Genomic DNA, 18,683 nt, shown 5'->3' on the forward strand with positions numbered 1-18,683 from the left:
CTTGGCTTGTCTCTGAAAAAGCAGAATGGAGTGTCAGAGCACAAACAGGATGGTTTTGCACAGTTTCTCCTGCCACAAAGCCGCACAGCACCCTGCAGCCTGGGTGTGACAAGGTAATTACTACAACTTGGTATCTGGTACGGAAACAGGGACCTTGCCAGGGTGGAGGAGATCCCATCTGAACATCCCTCGCTGTGTCAGCCAGCCACAATGAGTGCCTCCTGTTCAGAGGTATTTGGAGCCCCTGAGCACAGCTGCTGCTGGGGGTTTTGGCATCAGTCAAAATCAGATGGCCAAATTTTCCCCCCAGAAATGCTGACATACGTTTGGACTTGCTCCAGATGTGTGCAGCTGTATCAGAGTGGAATCTGGCCCAGAGGCCCAAGCTACACAGAACAGCTAGAACAGGACCCAGAATTCAAAACTGTAGGAAAGCAGATGTGCTCCAGACCTGGGACATCCGCTCAGACAGATTCCTGCTCTGAAGGCTGAATCAAAAGATTAACCCTTCCGAGAAATTCACTGTTAGAAATGTCCCAGGGCTGGGTGAGCCAGTGAGCAAACGCGTCCTGGCTGAGGAAGCTATCTCCTTTTCTCCAAAATTAGCACACAAATTTGTGGAGATCCTGAGGCCTGGGGGATTTGCTGAGGCCAGAACGGCACAAAGTGTTTTGCTTAGCAAATCCATCTAAATATTGCACTCTCATGCCCAGTCTACAGAGGAAAAACACTGGTATTTTATAGATCCAACTATTTTTTTGCTACCAGGAGTCAATGCCTGAGCAAACTCTGAGGCTGTTGTTGTTCATTTTTAAAAGAATACATCACAGACAAGCTCCAATTTCCCAGAGCAGGGTCTGGTGTCCGGATCAGGATCACGCCAAACCACACATCCTGGTGTGCCGCCCTCCTCAGCACGGCCTCCCACGTCCCCGCTGGCACAGCCAGGCCCCCGGCAAACTCTGGCCCGAGCTGCTGGTGCAGCTCCCACCACCCCTTCTTGTCCTGCGCTCCAGGAGCCATGGCCCCCAAGGCCCCTCCAGCTGCCTGTCTCAGCTCTCCCTCCAGAGAGCCAGTCAGGAAGGTGTCACAGGTGGGCACATGGCTCCTGTGCAGGTCCACCCCCCACCCAAGGCTGCACTGCCCATCCCTGTCATGCCATCCTGACTTTGGGTCAAACCTTCTCTAGCAGCTGGTCCTGGCCCTTCTCCACAGCCACGAGCAGGGAAGAGACTTGTGATGGTCTCCCTGGGTTGCCTTTCAGCAGAACATGCACACGAGACACCACCCTTCCTAACCCCTTCCCATAGATACAGGAATGGCTTCACAGACAAAGAAAAGGCTGAAGCCAACCCCCGCAGGGAGCCCCAACCCCAGACAGCTCCCTCCTCCTTCCCTCTCACCCACCTTCTCCTTCATCTTCTCAATCTTCTTGACAGAGCTGCGCCGCTGAGGCCGGTCCTCGTGTCGCAGCAGGTTCACACTGATGTCCCCTGACTTGTTGAACTGCTTTTCTTCCTGCTTCTCCGCCTCCTTCAGCTTGCTCTCGGCACTGATGCTCTCTGCATGGTACATGTGGTAGGTCTTCATCACCTGCAGACACAGGAGGTCATGAGCCACCTGCCCACGGCCACTCAGAGCACCGGAGCAGGACAATCCAGCTGCCATGGGCAGGGCAGAGGGGCTGTGGGGGCCGCTGTGGGAGCCACTGTGGCACTAAGGAACAAAGCGGGGAGGAAAGCTTGTGAGATTAATCCCAGCCCCAGCCCTATTTCTAGAGACTCCAGGCTGGTCTAAGAACAGTCCCACTGTGGGGACGTGCACCAGCACACACCCCCAGTCAAAGAGCACCGTGTGCCTGCCAACAGGGAAATAAGGAATAACCTCAGTGCTCTGCAGTTGGGATAAGGGTCTCCATGGTAAGTGGCTGTGATGAGGCCACAATCACCCCAAACTCCCTTTTGACCCAAGCCCTCCATTCCTACACTGGAACTTGCGAAGCCATTAAACAGCCCCTGCTCTTCCACCCAGACAGCAGAACCATCCATAAGCGGAGGAGCTGCAATTCCCAGGCAGAAATGGGGTTTGTCTCCTGTCACCACCTCATCCTCCTCTTGCAGCCGCCAGCAGGCACAGGCAGTGCTCGGGTAGGTGCAGCAGCACCTTGTCCTTCACATTGCAGATCCAGGAGGGATAATGCTGATCCAGGAACCCTCTGCAGGCAGAACTTCCACTACAACCTTCCCTTTCAGAAACAGGAGCCCAAAGGGCAGACTGGATCATTTTAATGGAGCTGGCAAGAGGGACACATCTGCTCCTTTCTCTTTATGCCTTTAGTCACACTGTCCCCTTCTATCATCTCCCTTCGGGATGTGGATGGTTTATTTCACATTGCCTTGACACGGCCCACGGTGCCCGACTGCTCGCTGCGGTCGGGCTCAGCAGAGCTGGGCACTGCAGGCTGGGGCACGCTGGGACGGGCTGCATGAGGCCCAAGGGTTAAAATAGAGCAGGAACCTGCAAATGCAGGGGATTTTTACACACGGCTTAATGAAGAAAACACAGAGTTTCCCTCAGCTGCGGCTGTCAGCAGGACCCAGGAGTGTTTGACTTGGAGCAGGTCAGGCTGAGCCGCATGATCCCTCCTCCTGCCAAGCACAAACCTCAGCTGAAGCAGGCTCCTAATGCCGCATCGGAGCCATACAAACCTGCCACTGCAGCAAGATCCAACTGCAGGCAAAGGCAAGGGACAGTGAGCAAAGGTTCCTGCCTTGGCCCTGGGCTGCTTCATCTCCAGACCCTGCAAATTCTTAACACAGATTCCAGCCACGTATTTCAAACTGCATTTTCTGCAGTGAATGTCACAGGACACACACAAACCAGAGGATTCCTAGGATTTTCTTAAAAAGAAAGACCAGGGGATTTCATTGAGCCCTTCCCTCAACCTCATCCTCACCATCTCCATCTTTTTGTGAAACACACAGAGGGAAGTGAAAAAGCAAAGTGCTGCACATCAGGGCTTCAGGCAGTAAGAGGAAAGGTTTCTGCAGCACTCAGGCCCTGACACAACATGACAGAAGCCCAACAAATAACAGGGGTCCAAATCGCAGGATTTTTGTGAAATCTAAAGGCTATGGGACAGTTACCCAACCAAAACAGACACCTTAAACAGTTCACTGTGCTCCTCACCAGCTGCCCTGCCACACAGCTCACTCTTGGAAATTCAGGGGATATTTCTGTTTAATATCTGCCTTAAATTTGGCCAGGGTCAACCTGCACTGCAGCAATCAGCCCGATCTGCAATTCCCTCGTGCCATCTCGGTGCCCGCAATCAAATCACGCTGTCCCTGGCTCGCACTGCTGTGACACAAAGACAAACTGCCACAGCTGCATCCCGGGGAGCTTTCCTGCAAATCAGTTAATTAGCTGCAGCGAAGGAGGAAAAATATGTTCCAATGTTCATTAGTTATTTAACAACACGAGTTGTGTTTTCCATATTAATTACACGTTCTGGATAAAGGCTGTTGCCAAAATACTGGCCGTAAATGGCACAGTTGGCTGTCTCCAGCTACAAGGGCTTTGTTCTCCTCAACAGCTCATCCCCAAGGTTCTGACCCAGCAGAGGAGCCAGAGCAGAAATGGGGTGACCAGGGCAGGTACAGGCTCAGGCCCCCTCAGCCTTCTGCCTTTACCAGCTCCAACTGGTACCTCTCTGCTGGAATCCATAAGCAGGAACCAAAGGAACGAAGCTGGTTTTAATTCACAGCTGAACTATTTCTGCACAAAATCATTCACAACCATCTCCACTTCTGAACGAAAGTCACCCACTTCTGTTTTGATTAAAATCAGTGTTGGTTCTTTCCACAGAGAGGCCACAGGGTGACTTGCATCAGAACAGCAACAAGGCTGAGTTAAAATCAATGTGCTTGTTTTGGCTTAAGTTTGAGACAGTGAATCCCTGAGAAGCCTGTAAAAAATTGTAGTTTCCTCCCAGTGCACAGAATTCCCCTTGGAGAGGCTTAAAAAGCAGCCTTGCCAGGGCCCAGATGAGCTCTGGGTAAAGGCCTGGCCAAACGCAAGAAAATCGACTTCCCTGTGCTGACAGCAGACAAGTGACATTTCTCAAGAAGCAGCAGCCTGGTGTCCTGGGAGCCAGATCCTTATCTGGCTTTGACAGCAGCCACAGTTCTCGTGCTGCTCGTGGGGACCCAATGTGCTGCAAAGAACACACCAACAGCAGCTCAGTCCCAAAGTTATCCCCAGCCACCCCCAGCACCTGTGAGCCAGGGGGCAGCTGGGCCCATTTCACCCAGTGGGCTCAAGGACAGAACCCTGACTGGCAGGAGCTGCTGGCACCAAGCAGATTTGAGGTGACCCTGATTGCCCCACAGCTTTTTCTTCATGCTTTTGAAGCCAGCGTGTCCCTTCCCTGCTCCTACCTGGCTGGATGACACAACCAGTTTGTTATCTTAGCAGCAAGGCTGAATGCAAACACACAGCTCTCCAGCTGTTCCAGTTTCACCATTCAAACCAGTGTGTTTCACCTTTCAAGCCCATTCTGCTCAGCATGTGGAGCAAAGCAGAGAATGGGAAAAAGCTCAGCTCCTGTGAGGATGGGCAGAATCTCCCTCCGTGCTCCTCCTTGGGCACTGCTCCCACTACAGACTCAGCACACTGCTGGTCCCCCCCGACCCCAGCGCGTCCCTCAGGGATGGCCCTGTCCCGGGTCTGGGTTCAGACCACACTGGTCCACAGGTACTCAGGTCAGCCCAGCCCTTGTTAGTCTTTCTGTGTTTTGCATCTGTCATGCTGCTGTTGTAATTAATCTTAATTAGCCACCACCCCTAACACAACTTGTGACATTCAATCATCAACAATGCCCTCCCAAATCTCACACAGGCTTTTTAATCTGATCTGCTGTCCACCCACGCTGCAGGTCTCACAACAACCAAATCCTTCAACAGCCAATGTAGGAACAAACCTGTTAAGGGAAGATTTATGGCAGAAATTTCAAATACAATCGTTCACGCTCTGTTGTTAAGGCCTGTTATTCAAAAAGATGAAATAGAATGATAGTTTAGGAATAAACTACTGCAGTATTATTTATGTACCAGTAGCAGATACAACCAAACAAAGCTAATATATTATCTCAATTTTCCAACAAAACACAGACTTTATATGGTTTTGTTGCTCCTAAACCACAAATAAAATAAATTCTTTAAAAAACAATTGCTACAGGGCAACAGGCAGAAGCAACACAAAGACTTTTACTACCCTGCTAAGAAAACCTGCTTGAAGAGCCATGTCCTGACTAACAGCGCATGATCCCACCAGAAGGCCCAGGCAGCTCTGCAGCCAAAGTGCTCCTCAGGGCACAAGACAGAGCTGAGCACCTACGAGCTAGAAATTTTCTGCACTCCCCAGCAAAAGGTCACGGGCTCACAGGAGCAGGGAGGTGTCCAACAAACAAGCACAGCCAGCTCAGAGCCACTGGTGCCTGGAAATCACCAACCAAGTGACTGAGCACGGCCAAAAGGCAACGTGGTGCCCAGCAGGTGAGAGCATTAGGGACACAGGGATCACACTGGATCACCCCCAAACATCCCCAGCTATGCTCAAGAGAAGCAGCTGGGCAGCGTGATCCAGCCCTTGGCCTTGGACCGCTGGGAAATCCTCCACCACTGCCATCCCCCCAGTGAGGAGTGAGACTCTCCCCACAGGATGCAGGGGGAAGGGATGGGCCATGCCGCAGGACAGCCAGGGCAGAGCCCCCTCAGATTTGCTCTAACAAACGCCTGTTCTCCCCACGCTGCCGGCCAGGAATGGTGGGATTGGCTCATTGCTCACCGTGTAGAGCTCATTGGTGACTTTCAGGAGCTCTTCATGCATCTGGAGGCCAATCTCCTTGCTCTGCAAGACAAAAGCAAGGAGAGTTGAGACTGTTATGTTCAAAACATGCAGTTCTGAAATGAAAATACATTTTGGAGGGAAACGTGAATACAGAGTGCAGCAAAGTCTCGTGCGGTTTCAGAACTGCTGCGTATTCCTTTGAGGTTGATGTTTGCTCATGGATCACCCAGCCTGGGTTTCAGAGACCATTAGGAGGAATTTCAGATAATTTAACATATTTATCCTGCAAAACAGATTAATCTAAAATTACAGGCAATACTGCTTTGCCCTCCCACTGGTAGAATTCCTCCCCAGCCCAGCCAACTCCCCGTTTGGGTCTAACACGTAACACCCTGCCCCAGTCTGGGACTGGCAGGGTGTACATCATCCAATAGCCATTTGTGGGTACAGAGTTCCCTAGTCTGGCATTCTCCACTCCCACAGCATCACCTGTCAATCTGCCTTGAACTGAAACACTCATTAAACACACCTGCTCCTGGACTTGCAATTTCCAGCCAACGCTGGTATTTCAGAGCAAAGATTATGAAGGCTCCTCAGCACTGGCATCCCAGGTTTATGTTTCCCTTGGCCATGACCCACCCTCCCAGCTTCTCCTCAATACTCTGAGTATTTTCTGCTCAGTATTTTCACTATTATAACCCAAGTGAACCAAAGCATCTCTGAAAAAAGGACTTTACAAAATAGCTACACCACAGTTACATAATAAAGTTTCCAGTTTCACAACAGCAGCAGCCAAAGTTCAGCCAGCTGAGGAGACACTCGCTGCCAGTGAGGAACTCCTGGCATACTCCTGTCTGCTGAAATCCCATTACCAGCCTGTGTTTTCCCTTTCCCTGCCAGGCAGGATGAGGCAGATCCAGTCGCCAGCCTCCTACAGCATGGACACAGCTCTTCATGGAAGGCCACAGCATGGGGAGCTGCCCAACACTGGAGCTTGGCTGCAGATCAAGCCAACTCCTACTGCAACCCAGAGGCTGGAGGTGCTGGGATGCACTTGAACTGCTTTCCTGCCTCCCTGTAATTACACCACAAATCTCTCTGTGGAATCTTCTTGGCTAGGAAACACTTATTATAGCTTGAAGATGAGTTTAAACTAAGTACAGACACCCCCTCCTCCCTCCCCTAAACCAAACCAAAACAAAACTGAGCAGCTTCTTCCAGATTTCCTCAAATAACTCCAGGAAGTTTTGTGCACGTGGGCAGGGAAAACAACATTCCATCAGGCTGGGCGACAAGAGAAGCCCAAGGTACAGAAAGGTCCTCTAATTCCAGTCAAAAGGACAACTTACATACTTTGAAAGTTTAGTCTAGATTATGAGAAATTAGAATTGAAGCAAAGCCTGAAGCAAGGAGTCTAAAGGGTGAAAGTCCCACCCAGTAACCAGTGTGTCCGTGAGTTAGTGTCAGGGTACTTGGGACAGGACCTCAGAGGCCCAACTGATGCACACTGGTCCCACTCCCACTGGTACAAGGTGCCAGGATGATGCCAATGACCAGAAGGTGCTCAGCTGAGGCCCACAGCCACCAGGAACCCTCATCTGGACTGGACCCCAGTCCCTGTCCCCTGCCCACAAACACTGATGGTCATCACTGCTCTCAAAGATCTCACTGGGACTTGCTAATTCCCAACAGAGCCATGATAGGTGTGCATCCCCCCAGACAGCCCAAAGATGCTTGGCGACCTTCTCACTCTCTACAACTCCCTGACAGGAGGGTGCAGCCAGGTGGAGGGTCAGGTTCTGCTTCCAGGAAACAAGGGACAGGACAAGAGGAAACAGCCTCAAGTTGTGCCAGGGAGGTTTAGGTTGAATATTAGGAAAAATTTCTGTCCCATGCCTGGAGGGATTTAAAAGCTGTGTGGATGTGGCACTTGGTGACATGGGTTAGTGGTGGCCTTGGCAGTGCTGGGGCAAGGGTTGGACTCGATGGTCTCAGAGGGCTTTTCCAACCTAAACAATTCTGTAATACGAGTTATTTTGGTCAAGGTCTTCAAACGGGGGTCTCAGAGCCCAGAGCCTGCAGGAGCCAAGTCACATGTAGCCCCTCCAGCCATCCCTGCTGCCACGAGTCACAGGCTGCTCCCAAACCAAGGCTTCCCAAAAGTCTGTGCAGGAGGACAGGACAGGCTGGTGGCAGAAGCCACGGCCCAGGCTCAGCTGCAGCTCCTGCCTCTGCCCCAGATTTCCTGTGCAGCGCAGGGCAAGGCCACAAAGCTGTAATTTTCAAACCCAATTTTAGACTCTGAAATAGAGCAACACAAATCAGCTCAGTGTGTTGCTCCACGAGCTGTGCCTGCACAGGAGACCACAGGTGGGGACCACAGCTGAAGAGCCATTACAGACACTATAACCCAACACCTGCTGCAGGAAACCAACGGGTCTGCGGCTTCGTCGGGAGTCTCCCAGCATCCAGGAGGGCAGTGTCCAGAGTGAGGATGCTGGAGCCTCTTTCAAGCACAGGCAAGTGAACAGCTGAAGGACTTGCCTCTCCTCTGAGCCTGCTGCCTTCCCTTTCTCCAACGGAGAAATTATATTTCTGTGCTTATGGAAGACAACACCAAAACATCATTCCAGTTCCCTGGGACCATCCACAAAACCCAAACTACAATTTAGCTGCTTCCTTTATCCCTCCCATTCCTCCTAAAACCCACAGTTGCTAACTGAGACAGCAATGGCTTCAAGTTAGCAATTTATTAAAATTCCTGCTACTGGTGACAAAGTAAGGGGAAGAGCAGCATGGAGAATGCTTATTCTAAAGAGCTCCCATCCAGACACTACTTCTTCATCCAACCTCCATCCAGGACAATGCAGCACGGGGTGTAATCAAATTCACTGTCATAGCACATAATTAAATCCCACACTGGGGAGTAACCCAGCACCCTTATTTTGGGCATAACAACGCTCTGTCTCAAATGTGTAATTTCCTGTATTCCATACCTGGAAGAAGCATCAAACTTCCTTCCTTCTGCCACAGCAGGTTAGAGTGGAGCAAACACTTGCCTGGCAATGGGTTCTTCAGCCTGGGTCTGAATCTGCCAGGACACGCTGCGAGACCTCATGGTGACAGAGACCCACCCCAACAGCAGAGCGAGACAGATCTCCAGAGAGACACATCTTGGCATCTCCATTTTTTGCTGCCTATTAGCAACATCAACACACTCGCCTTGATCATCTCCTCCTGCATCGGGAACGTGACTCGCCCTGGAAGCTCCAGGGAGATTTGCCCAATTGAGTTTTCTTCTTCTGCTTTCCTCCCAGAATCACAGAATGGTTTGGGTTGGAAGGGTTCCCAGCCGGACACGAGAAGAGGCGTGTTTGGAGTCGCTGCTGCCGGTCAGCGGGGGGCAGAACACTTGGGTGGAGAGGAACAAAGTGCAGCGCCCCAGTTTGGTGATGGGTGTCCCCACCACCGCCAAGCTCACCCAGGGGAGCCGAGGCAGCGGCAGCTCAGCACCCCAGCTCAGCACCCCACATCTTTCTAGGCAACTGACCACTTGCTGAGCAATTGCTCCTTAGTTATGCTCATCCTGTACCCCAGTGAGCCCCCCCTGCCGCTTTGCTGGGATTGTTTACATTTACATAATGAATGCAGGAAACACAAAACCTCCTGGTTCCTCACGTCCCCACAGCATGTCACGGGCCATTAATAAATTCTAGATGGGAAGAATTAAAAGTGACATTTCTGGGAAAAAATGTTACCCTAATTTACCATCACAGAGCTATCTCCAGCACACCCAGCAGCTGAACCACAACTGTGGGTGCTTTAACCCTTCCGGAGCCGGGTTCTCTGCCAGTGGCCCTGCACAGCATGGCCCCCCTGGAGGAGTACTTCGAGCACTTTATCCACCACACTCAAAACCAGACTGGACACAAGAGGGAAAGATCCTCCTCTGAGCAGCCTCATTCACTGCAAGGCTAGATCGTCAAAATCCATTTACCAGCGTGCTCCTGCTCCCACACAGGTGCCCAAGGCTCCCACTGAACACTGCTGTGAAGTGGAAGTGCAGCCTCAGATCCCTTCAGACAAGGTGTGCCATAGGTTGAAAAAAATAAATAACCTGAATACGCCCAAAAGTGGAAGCCTCCCGGTCCACATAAAAGGCAAATGTTGACACAAAATAAGTCTTTTCCCTGATTTAGCTGAACATTATTTTCAGGGACAGGTAAGTCCAAGGGACAAATGCAGTGACATCACAGATGACCACAACTACAGAGGCTCCTTTGGATGCAAAGCAGGTGCTGGCTCTGGCAGGCTGCAGAGAGAGTCACACCAGCTCTCCTGGCAGGAGACAGAGGAGGGAGAAACAAGGAGCAACCATTTCTATCGAATGTAAGTGTTGAGCCTTAGAAGTTGAAATTTAAGTTCAAAACTGAGGGGAGATGGAAGAAAACCAAACACAAAGAAATAATTCTGTTGAGTGGATGAAATACTTCATCATCTTGTCCTGGCTGAGGATTGACATATGACGAGAGAACGCTGGAAACACTCAACATATGTCCTTGTTTGCAAGCTGACTGAATTTGTCCTGTGTTTCCAAATGAGACACACCATCCACAGACATGGGCAGGGAAAGCAGGATAGTTTAAATATAAATCTCAAAAACAGGATCAGAGCAAAATGCAAATGGGAGGAAGATTTTGAGACAGAACTGGACTAACCAACATATACCAAATGTCTCCATTTCTGGAGGCCAGGGGAACAGGAAAAGGGATGATATCCTGTATCAAATCAGCCAACCCAAATCTGACCTTGCAGTTTAATTTCTAGGTCAGACCTATAAACTAGAGGAAACTGGCCATAAAAATATCACATTAAATTTATTCTCCAGTCAGGCTGAAATTTCAAGATAAGGCCTGATTATGAGCCTTCTCCTGTTGGAGAGGCAGGTGCCCTGTGGCTCACCCTGCTCCTCATTACAGTCCCCAGCTGCCCCTGACGAAAACAAGGCCACAGAGCCTACTGGCTGCTGGGACTCTTTGTGCCCTTACTGCACTCCTCACTTCCAATGACAGTCCTGGTCCACCTGACTGCGTGATTCTCAGAAGTCTTTGATGCTGCTTTTTAATTTGGTTATCATTAATAATTCCGTATCATCAGCAGATTTTGTCATCTTACTATTCAGGCTTTTTCCAACTAATTTATTAAGAACTTCATTGGAACTCTCCTTTCCTTTTTTCCTGTCTTTTAACTAATCATTAATCCAGAAAACAACCCCTCTCTTTAACAGCTCTTCAAGAATTTCAGCTAAGGCCCTTTTCCAGTGAAGGCCCTGCACCAGCTAATGACATGATCTCTAGCTCCTGAAAATACCTCCACCAAATTTCTGAGGCATGACTCTTCCCTTCAGAAAGCCACACTGACTTTCTCGTACCTGCCTCATAGTTGTCATCCTGCTCTTGAGCAAGGTTCCACCCAATGAGCCTGTTCTGACTTTCTCTGAGGCCCTCCAAGAGTCTTCAAAAAAAGTCCTCGCGTTGCCACCTCTCATTTCTCCAGCACTCACACTTTGAGCACCAGGTCACACTTCACACTCTAGACTTGACAGGTCTAGATCTCAGTTTCTTTAAAACTCTAGGATAAATACTACCTGGAAAGACTTTTAGTGGTAGTCCTTGCAAGATGTGCTCTGCAACATTTATGACATCTCTATTTTAGACTAAAATGCCAGGATGGATGCTCATGAAGCAAGGCTGCCCAGGTTACCTTTTTAAAGAGCCTGATGACATCCTCGCTGATCTGCGACAGTCGGACGATGACATTGTTCATGAAGATGTCGTTCAGGGTGGCGTGGTCCCGGCTCTCCCGACGGGTCTGCGTCAGAACCAGGTACCAGCAGTTCACAGGGGAAAGGAGGTGCTGATCTTTCCTAGAGAATGTGGAAACAAAAATCAAAAAGGTCAGTGAAACATAGATTTAGAAGAAACATAAAGATTTTAGTTATAGGCTAGCTGTGTTGAAATTAGTTAGAATAGGAAGGAATTTGGGCCCAGCTAGAGTTAATTAAAATAGTTAAGAGAGCTGGACCAGAAATGGGTTTTAAGATGTTAGTAACTGATTACCAAATAACTGATGATCTGTCATTTGCATGTTTGCTTAGCTGTGCTTAGAACGAGGAATAGAAACATTGATAAGTTGGTGTAGAGAGCAAGGACAATCACCAATTTCCTCCCTTTGTGGGAACCTGTCCAAAAGTCACACAAGAGTAAACTTAGAGGTCACTAAAGTAATTTGGATTGTTAAAGTTCAAAAAGGCAAAAAGGTCAAAATGAGGAAGATGAGTTACTTCATGTTTTTGAGACCACTGACCAATTCAAGACCACTGACTCCATTCAGGACACACACTATGCATGCTTAATGACATTTAAGCTCATTTCCATATGAAGTGGAGAATGGGAGGTGTTAATGTTATGAATATGCATTTGTATTTTGGACATTCATAATTTTTGTAAATAAAAAGCTTTGTGTTTGCTTGGATCGGGGCCCTGCGTCTTAGGGAGCTATCCCACACAGTGCCTGGCGCCAAATAAAACATACACACTTTCTAACTCTAAGCTGTTAGAGAGATTTTGTCCATCTCAGTTGGATATCGATATTCATATTTTGGTAAATCATCAGGTGAACACGTCAAAAAGGCACATTTTCAAATGAATGCTGTCAGCACGTTGCCCCCCTCCCCTGAACGCAGCCACTGGGCTTCAGGGCGTGATCTCCTCTTCCAGCTGTACCAGCGTTGCCACGCAGGGATGTCCAGTGGCACACAGGCACCCGTACCACACCAGAACCCCAGCCAGCCCTTTCCCAAACTGGGTGCTCTGGAAGATGGCACAGGAGGAGAGACATCCCTGGAAAGAGAGAGAGTTTTGCTCATTCTTTCCACTCACACTAAGAATATGGCTGTCACTCCACTGCAGAAGGGCCCTTTGCCACCCAATACACTGTGCTGGTTTTAGTCCACTAAAAAGTGCTCATGAAAGGGTTCTGCATCCAGCATTTCCTCCAAGTGTCTGTGCACAACATGAACACACTCAGGCATGCTGGAGGGGACAGCATGGCGACTTCAGACACCTCTGCATGCACGCACAGACAGAACAACCGTGTACAGAAACTGGGACGAGTCCGTGGACCTGGAACCACCATGAGCTACGGCACCGCGGTGATTGACAGATCCAGGGCTGGGCACAGCCCGCTGCACACAGCTACATGGGGACAAAGGAGTGCTGAAGGGACCGTAAATCCTCAGCGTGTCACAGCCTCATCAGAATAATGACACACATGAGCAGCTGGGGAAGGGGTGCAGATGAGCCTGGTAAGGGCAGGTACAGAGCAGTCCGGAAGAAAAAAAATGCATTAAGGGAGTCTCTGGACATGGAACTGACAGTGAGGACTCAGCAGGAGTGAGCACTGAAATGAAGCTGACCTGATTAACACCACCAACACCAGCACTTGTGCCCAGGTGTTTTGTAACAGTGGAGAGCCACTGTCACCTGTGGACACCGCAGAGCAGCAGCTTTCAGAACTGTAAGCAACGGAGAGCCCTAATACTGCTCTGAACTAATGGGTGAGGCTAGACATCCCCTGAACCTTTGTGGGCTCCATCTCTGAACCAGAGCTCCTTACTGCCCAATTCCTTGGTGCACACTGCAGCACTCGGCACCACACAACCAACACGCAACAGTCAGATGCCAAAAGGACAGAGAGGATCTGAACAGCAACTCATCAGCAGCAGAGCTTGGCATAAGACAGCAGTAAAGCCTCACACTGGAGAGACTGAGTAAACAGATTAAATGGGATTTAGTAATATGGAATAAATAGGATTTAGTAATGTAACAGCAGAAATCACTGCTCTTGCAGCTGAAACGGGAAAAAAACCACCAGGGGTTAGAGGAAGAAAAAGACCATGAAGAGCCTGGGGCTGGCAAAGAGAAGGGCAGCAAGCAGGCAAACCCCAGGCTCTCTGTGAAATGCACTGAACAGCAGCTGCAGTCTTTAGCCACTGAAGTGAATGACATGAGTTTCATCTGGAACAAAGGGCACAATTCCAGCCAAAAGACTCTTTCACAGATACCGCTGGCAGAAGAAGAGAGAAGGACCAACACTGTGGCCCAGGGAGGAAAAGGCAGAGAGCTCGAGCTGAGGTGCTGCAAGGGGAGCAGCCAGGATCAGCTCCCGGCTCCATACAGCCAGTGCTGCCACACAGCCCCAGAGCACAGCTCCTGCCGGGCACATCCGTGGCACCGCTCGTGCTGCCCAGCGAGACCCCCGCGCCCTCAGCACCGCTCTCCTCTGTGGCAAGGGACAAAACAACCCCCAGCAGCTGCTGACACCCAGCAGGAGCACCAAGCATCATCCCGCAGAGCCCAGCCGGACACCTCTGGCCTGGCACACACACGGGCATGCAGGGAGCAGGAACCAGCCCCCAGCAGCAATGGGGCAGTGGCCTTCACAGAGCCTCGAGGCCACCAGCCAGAAGAATGGCACAAGCCAGCACCCTCACCACACAGCAGTCAGCTCCAAACTGAAATTCCACATTTGTTTTTCTTTCTATTTTTTTCAGATATTTTCTGTTTTAGCCAAGCTCACAAGTGTGGTTAAACTGAAAAGAAGCTGCTTTTGAAAATGCATATTTACATATTCATGGCTTTCACAACTGTATCACTGGTTTGATACTCACACAATCCCAGGACCCAGTTCATACGTCCTACTTCAAAGCTTTGTTTCACAGTATTTCCACTAAGGATCTGCCTGCCTCCAGCACCATACAGCTAAGCACAGAAAAAACACATACTTTATTGCAAATAAACTGCAGTAAATTCCATTTCCAGAAACTGCTTTCAAGTCTGAGCCTGCCAGTGAGCCTGCATGAAACACGCAGCACCGGGACAGCTGCGGACTGGACTACGCACAGAAACCAGGGGTATAGACCAGGCCCACCACTATTTGCACAATCAAACCAGTGGCTGAATTCAAGACCCTTCAAAAAATCAAAGGGTTTGACTCCTTCCTGTCCCTGATTCGTATTCTTGTTGTATTGCTCAAGAAGTGCACAGTCAGTGCAATTCATGCAGCACGGGTCAGTGACACTGTGGTGGAAGTCTTGGAAAGAGACATGTCCAGTTTCCTCTGTGAGCCCCACACAGGGATGGGACAGACGAGGTCACTGCTGACATGATGGACTTTACTCCACTTTAAGACTGTGCAGCTACAAACCAACCTTCAGTGCTCACAGCAACCTCTGCCCATCATTTTGCACCAGTTTGTCCCTGGGAACACCCACTTACTTGAATTGGTGCTCTCTGGAGCTGCGGATCTTGGAGGAGAAGCGCTCAGCCAGCTTCTCCAGGCTCCGGGAGTACTCCAGCTCGATCTCGGCCTTCCTGCGGAAGAACTCCTGCAGGTCCTGCAGCAGCTGCAGGCGTGACTCTGACTGCTGCTCCAGGCATTTGAACTGCTCCACCAGCTGTGTTCGGATTTCTGCAGGCACACAGAAGAGGAGAAAGAACAAAAGACATCAGCAACAGACACCAGTCATGAAGGTTGTCCTTCCTTGTCCCAGAGCAAACAGCACAGCTCTGCTGGAGTTCCCTCCAAGCCCTGGGGTGAATTCAGGGTTTGATAAGGCCAATGGATCTGCATCCCAAGGGAGAGCAGAACAATGCTGCTGACCAGCCTCATATTAACCCTTATTCTTCATCAAAACAAATGGTCTTAGAACACTGAGACCAACCTCAGATCCTTCAATTGTCTTTTGAAACCAGAAAACGATACTTCTATCTCTCTGGTACTACCTGAAATCACATACTATTTTCATATAAATATATTATTTCTTGATAAATGTCCATGTGAATACCTCCAGGATGGCCAGCACTGACCTTAAGGAAGCTGGCACTGCCAATGCACCCTCCTCTCCCCCCATCCCTCTGCACTGCTGGGTTTACCAACAAATCCAATGCGGCTTTGGCTCAAAGGCTTAAAAAGTCTTTCACACCTTCCAAATCCCAGCTCAAAAACACAAAAGGTTTCATCTATTCCAGGTTTATTTGCTTTCCCATAAGGACCTTTGGACACCAGTACAGACACACTGCAGCCCCCTGCAACCTTTCCCAAAGTGGGCTCAGCAGTACCTGGAGGTGCCTGTGGAGTGTGGGGATGGGCTCACTGGGCAGCTGGTGTCTCCTGCAGCACCGGGGTCCCTGCTGTGTCCTGCAGGGAACAGGCACAGCAGGAACAACAGACAGAGCTGGTCTCCAGTGCTGACTCTCCCTGGCACTGCCAGAACCCACCCCTGGGCTGCAAATTCCCCACACGGGTCTGATCCCACAAGACAGGCAGGCAGTGGGGAAGGGAGCACTGCTCATGGGAGCAGCCAGACCCCTTGCCCTGTCTGCAAGAGAAGCAACACAGCACCTGTGGCACAGGATGTGATGGAAATACACCTCCCCAACTCTTCCCAACCTTTCCCAACCCTGGGCGGGGTTTCTGCAGCTCTGTGAAGTGCACCTGGCCAGGACGCCAGTGCAGGAGCCACTCACTCTCTTTGGAGCAGCAGCTGAGCTCGGCCCGGAGGGACGGGGACCCCAGCAGGAGGGGGCCTGCAGAACTGAAAAGAAGGGAAAAATGAGACTAGGTGGTAGGAAAATCTATTCAAAGTGAGAACAATTGGGCTGAGCTGGCTTTGGGGAGCAGCTGCACGGTGGAGGGATCAGAGGAGTTGGAATGGCAGGGATCAGCTAATGGAATGGGTCCATGTGCTGCCTGCCTGTTCCCAAAGCCCATGGGGAGAGGCAAGAGCAGTGCCCAGCTCCCCACTGCCACACACCCCCTGGCAGAAGGCAGGTGAGCACACCTGAGGTGAGGCAGCTCCTTCATGTGCTCACCTTGAGACCCTTCACTTTCTTCCCTTCATGACAGCGCCCAGAACAGCCATAGCACTTGAGGCCATTTTAGTCTACCTACAGAAACAGCCTCTTTACTGCTCCTAACAGATATATAAACAATCCACAACACACAACACTCCTTTGTCTTTCCATGGTGAGGAGGTCTATTGTTCTCACTTTGCTCACCTGTCGTTGGTAGACCCCAATACTTGCAGAGCAGGCCCAGCCAAAAGCCAGCAGGGAAGTTTGGCAGCAGGAGCACAGCATCACATCTGCCCCCCTTGCCGTGGAGCACCCCCAGGCTCGAGGGGGCCAGGGCAGCACAGGGCAGCCCACTGACACCTTGGGGAGCACCCATCCCTCCGTGGGCCCGTGATGGGCCAGTTCACTGCCACAGTAACCGCACCACAACCAACTCAACTCTCTCTCCTGACCCAACATTGTTCTTTCCTTTCCCAATTAGTGCCCAAAATCCTGAAGTACTTGGCTGACTCAGCCTGGATTTTCTGCTGCAGCAGGAGCTGGACTTTCCCAAAGTGCTGCTGCAGGACTGCAGCATGTCAAGCTGTTGCTGCCTGTGTGACAGGGCTTAGCCTGTACCGAGAAGGAAGTCACAAAATCCTTCTTTGGCAAGATGCCTAGAGCTCATCCTTGGTTCCTCCTGCAAGTTCAGCATACTAGGATGACAAACAGTACCTTACCCACAAGAGTCCCAGCAAACTAAAAATGCCTGCACGGCCTGAAATGGCTGCATGGTCACCGAGGCACTCAATGACACAGAGACAATACAGAGGTGTCATTCCAGTGCGTGGAAGAATCTTCAGTACCTGTGTATTACATGTACACGAGGTAGGCTGGCCCTGCCAGTCCCTGCCGGCACTGGGCTTTCCCACAGCCTCACCACTACAGCAAGATCCTGTCAGACAATCATCACTCCGTGCTGGATGCTGAATTAATAAATGATGGAGTAATGATGATGCAAAGCGGTGACTGAAATCATGAAAGATTTATGAACAATTTCAATCTGGTATTTTTCAACATTTCTTCATATAACAACTCTCATGTGAGTCTCAGCTCTGGCAGCTTGGCAGGTTAGCTCATCACTGGTCACTTAACAATGACAGTGGGACTTGGAGGCTGCATGAAGGTCACCTAAAGCCAAACTCCTCAGAAATAAGAAATGCTAAATGCTCCAAAGTTAATCACCTTACATGGGACCCTCCCTGGGCACTTTCTTTATGTCCTAAATATACCATGAGAGGATAGCACAACTGTTCAAAAAATGCCTCCAAGGCTCACAGCCAGCGATGGCAAGGGACTCAACACACAGCACTTGTCCACCAGCAAAGCCCTTTGCTGTTCCTGAAGGCTGCCTGGAGAACCATGTTACCATCCCTGCAGAGCCCGAGCACTCCAACTCCTTTCTAACCTACATCCATCCCATCTGCAGCCACAAGGACACTGACACAGGAGCCGGCAGGGCTGAGGCCCCTGCAGAGGAGGAAGGGTGAGGCACAGCAGGGATGCTCAGCACAGCTGCTGCCTCTGCCCAGACAGGGGTTTCCCTGAGACTCTGGGCATCTGCTGCACATAGACAAAAAGACATTAGCCCTCACTCACAGCAAGCTGTAGAAACTCCAAAATTAAGGACAATACCACTCCATAGAGAATGCTAGAGATACCTTTAAAAGTTAAATTTTCTGCTAAAAGAATGCAGAAAAGGAAACGAAATTGCAAACGAGGTCTCACAACAACTGGTATCAGAGTGCCTCAGTCTTTATTCTCTCCCCACTTTGCTGGGGTCCAGCTCTCTCTGTCCCTGGCACACTTTGACCTTTGTCAACAGAATTTCTTTGTTTTTCCTATGCCTGTAATATGTTGATTTGACACTTCTACATT

The 18,683-nt window shown here is 50.2% G+C and overlaps 2 protein-coding genes across 2 annotated transcripts in view; one reads left to right on the forward strand and one right to left on the reverse strand.

Moving 5' to 3' along the window:
* Nucleotides 1-15,403, reverse strand: part of SRGAP3 (SLIT-ROBO Rho GTPase activating protein 3) — a gene marked incomplete at its 5' end in the record, with an annotated part of 40,876 nt that extends 25,473 nt beyond the window's left edge. The window contains 5 exons of the mRNA XM_017735216.1: nucleotides 3-12; nucleotides 1,408-1,593; nucleotides 5,848-5,910; nucleotides 11,614-11,776; nucleotides 15,189-15,403. Of these exons, the coding sequence (XP_017590705.1) occupies nucleotides 3-12; nucleotides 1,408-1,593; nucleotides 5,848-5,910; nucleotides 11,614-11,776; nucleotides 15,189-15,403 (637 nt within the window). The remainder of the gene's footprint in view (nucleotides 1-2; nucleotides 13-1,407; nucleotides 1,594-5,847; nucleotides 5,911-11,613; nucleotides 11,777-15,188) is intronic.
* A 1,756-nt stretch (nucleotides 15,404-17,159) lies between these two features.
* The window catches only part of THUMPD3 (THUMP domain containing 3), a 69,181-nt gene continuing 67,657 nt past the window's right edge, over nucleotides 17,160-18,683 (forward strand). The window contains exon 1 of the mRNA XM_008634478.1: nucleotides 17,160-17,180. Within this exon, the coding sequence (XP_008632700.1) occupies nucleotides 17,160-17,180 (21 nt within the window). The remainder of the gene's footprint in view (nucleotides 17,181-18,683) is intronic.

Source organism: Corvus brachyrhynchos, unplaced genomic scaffold, assembly GCF_000691975.1.
Source record: "Corvus brachyrhynchos isolate BGI_N302 unplaced genomic scaffold, ASM69197v1 scaffold95, whole genome shotgun sequence".
Classification (NCBI taxonomy): Eukaryota; Metazoa; Chordata; class Aves; order Passeriformes; family Corvidae; genus Corvus; species Corvus brachyrhynchos.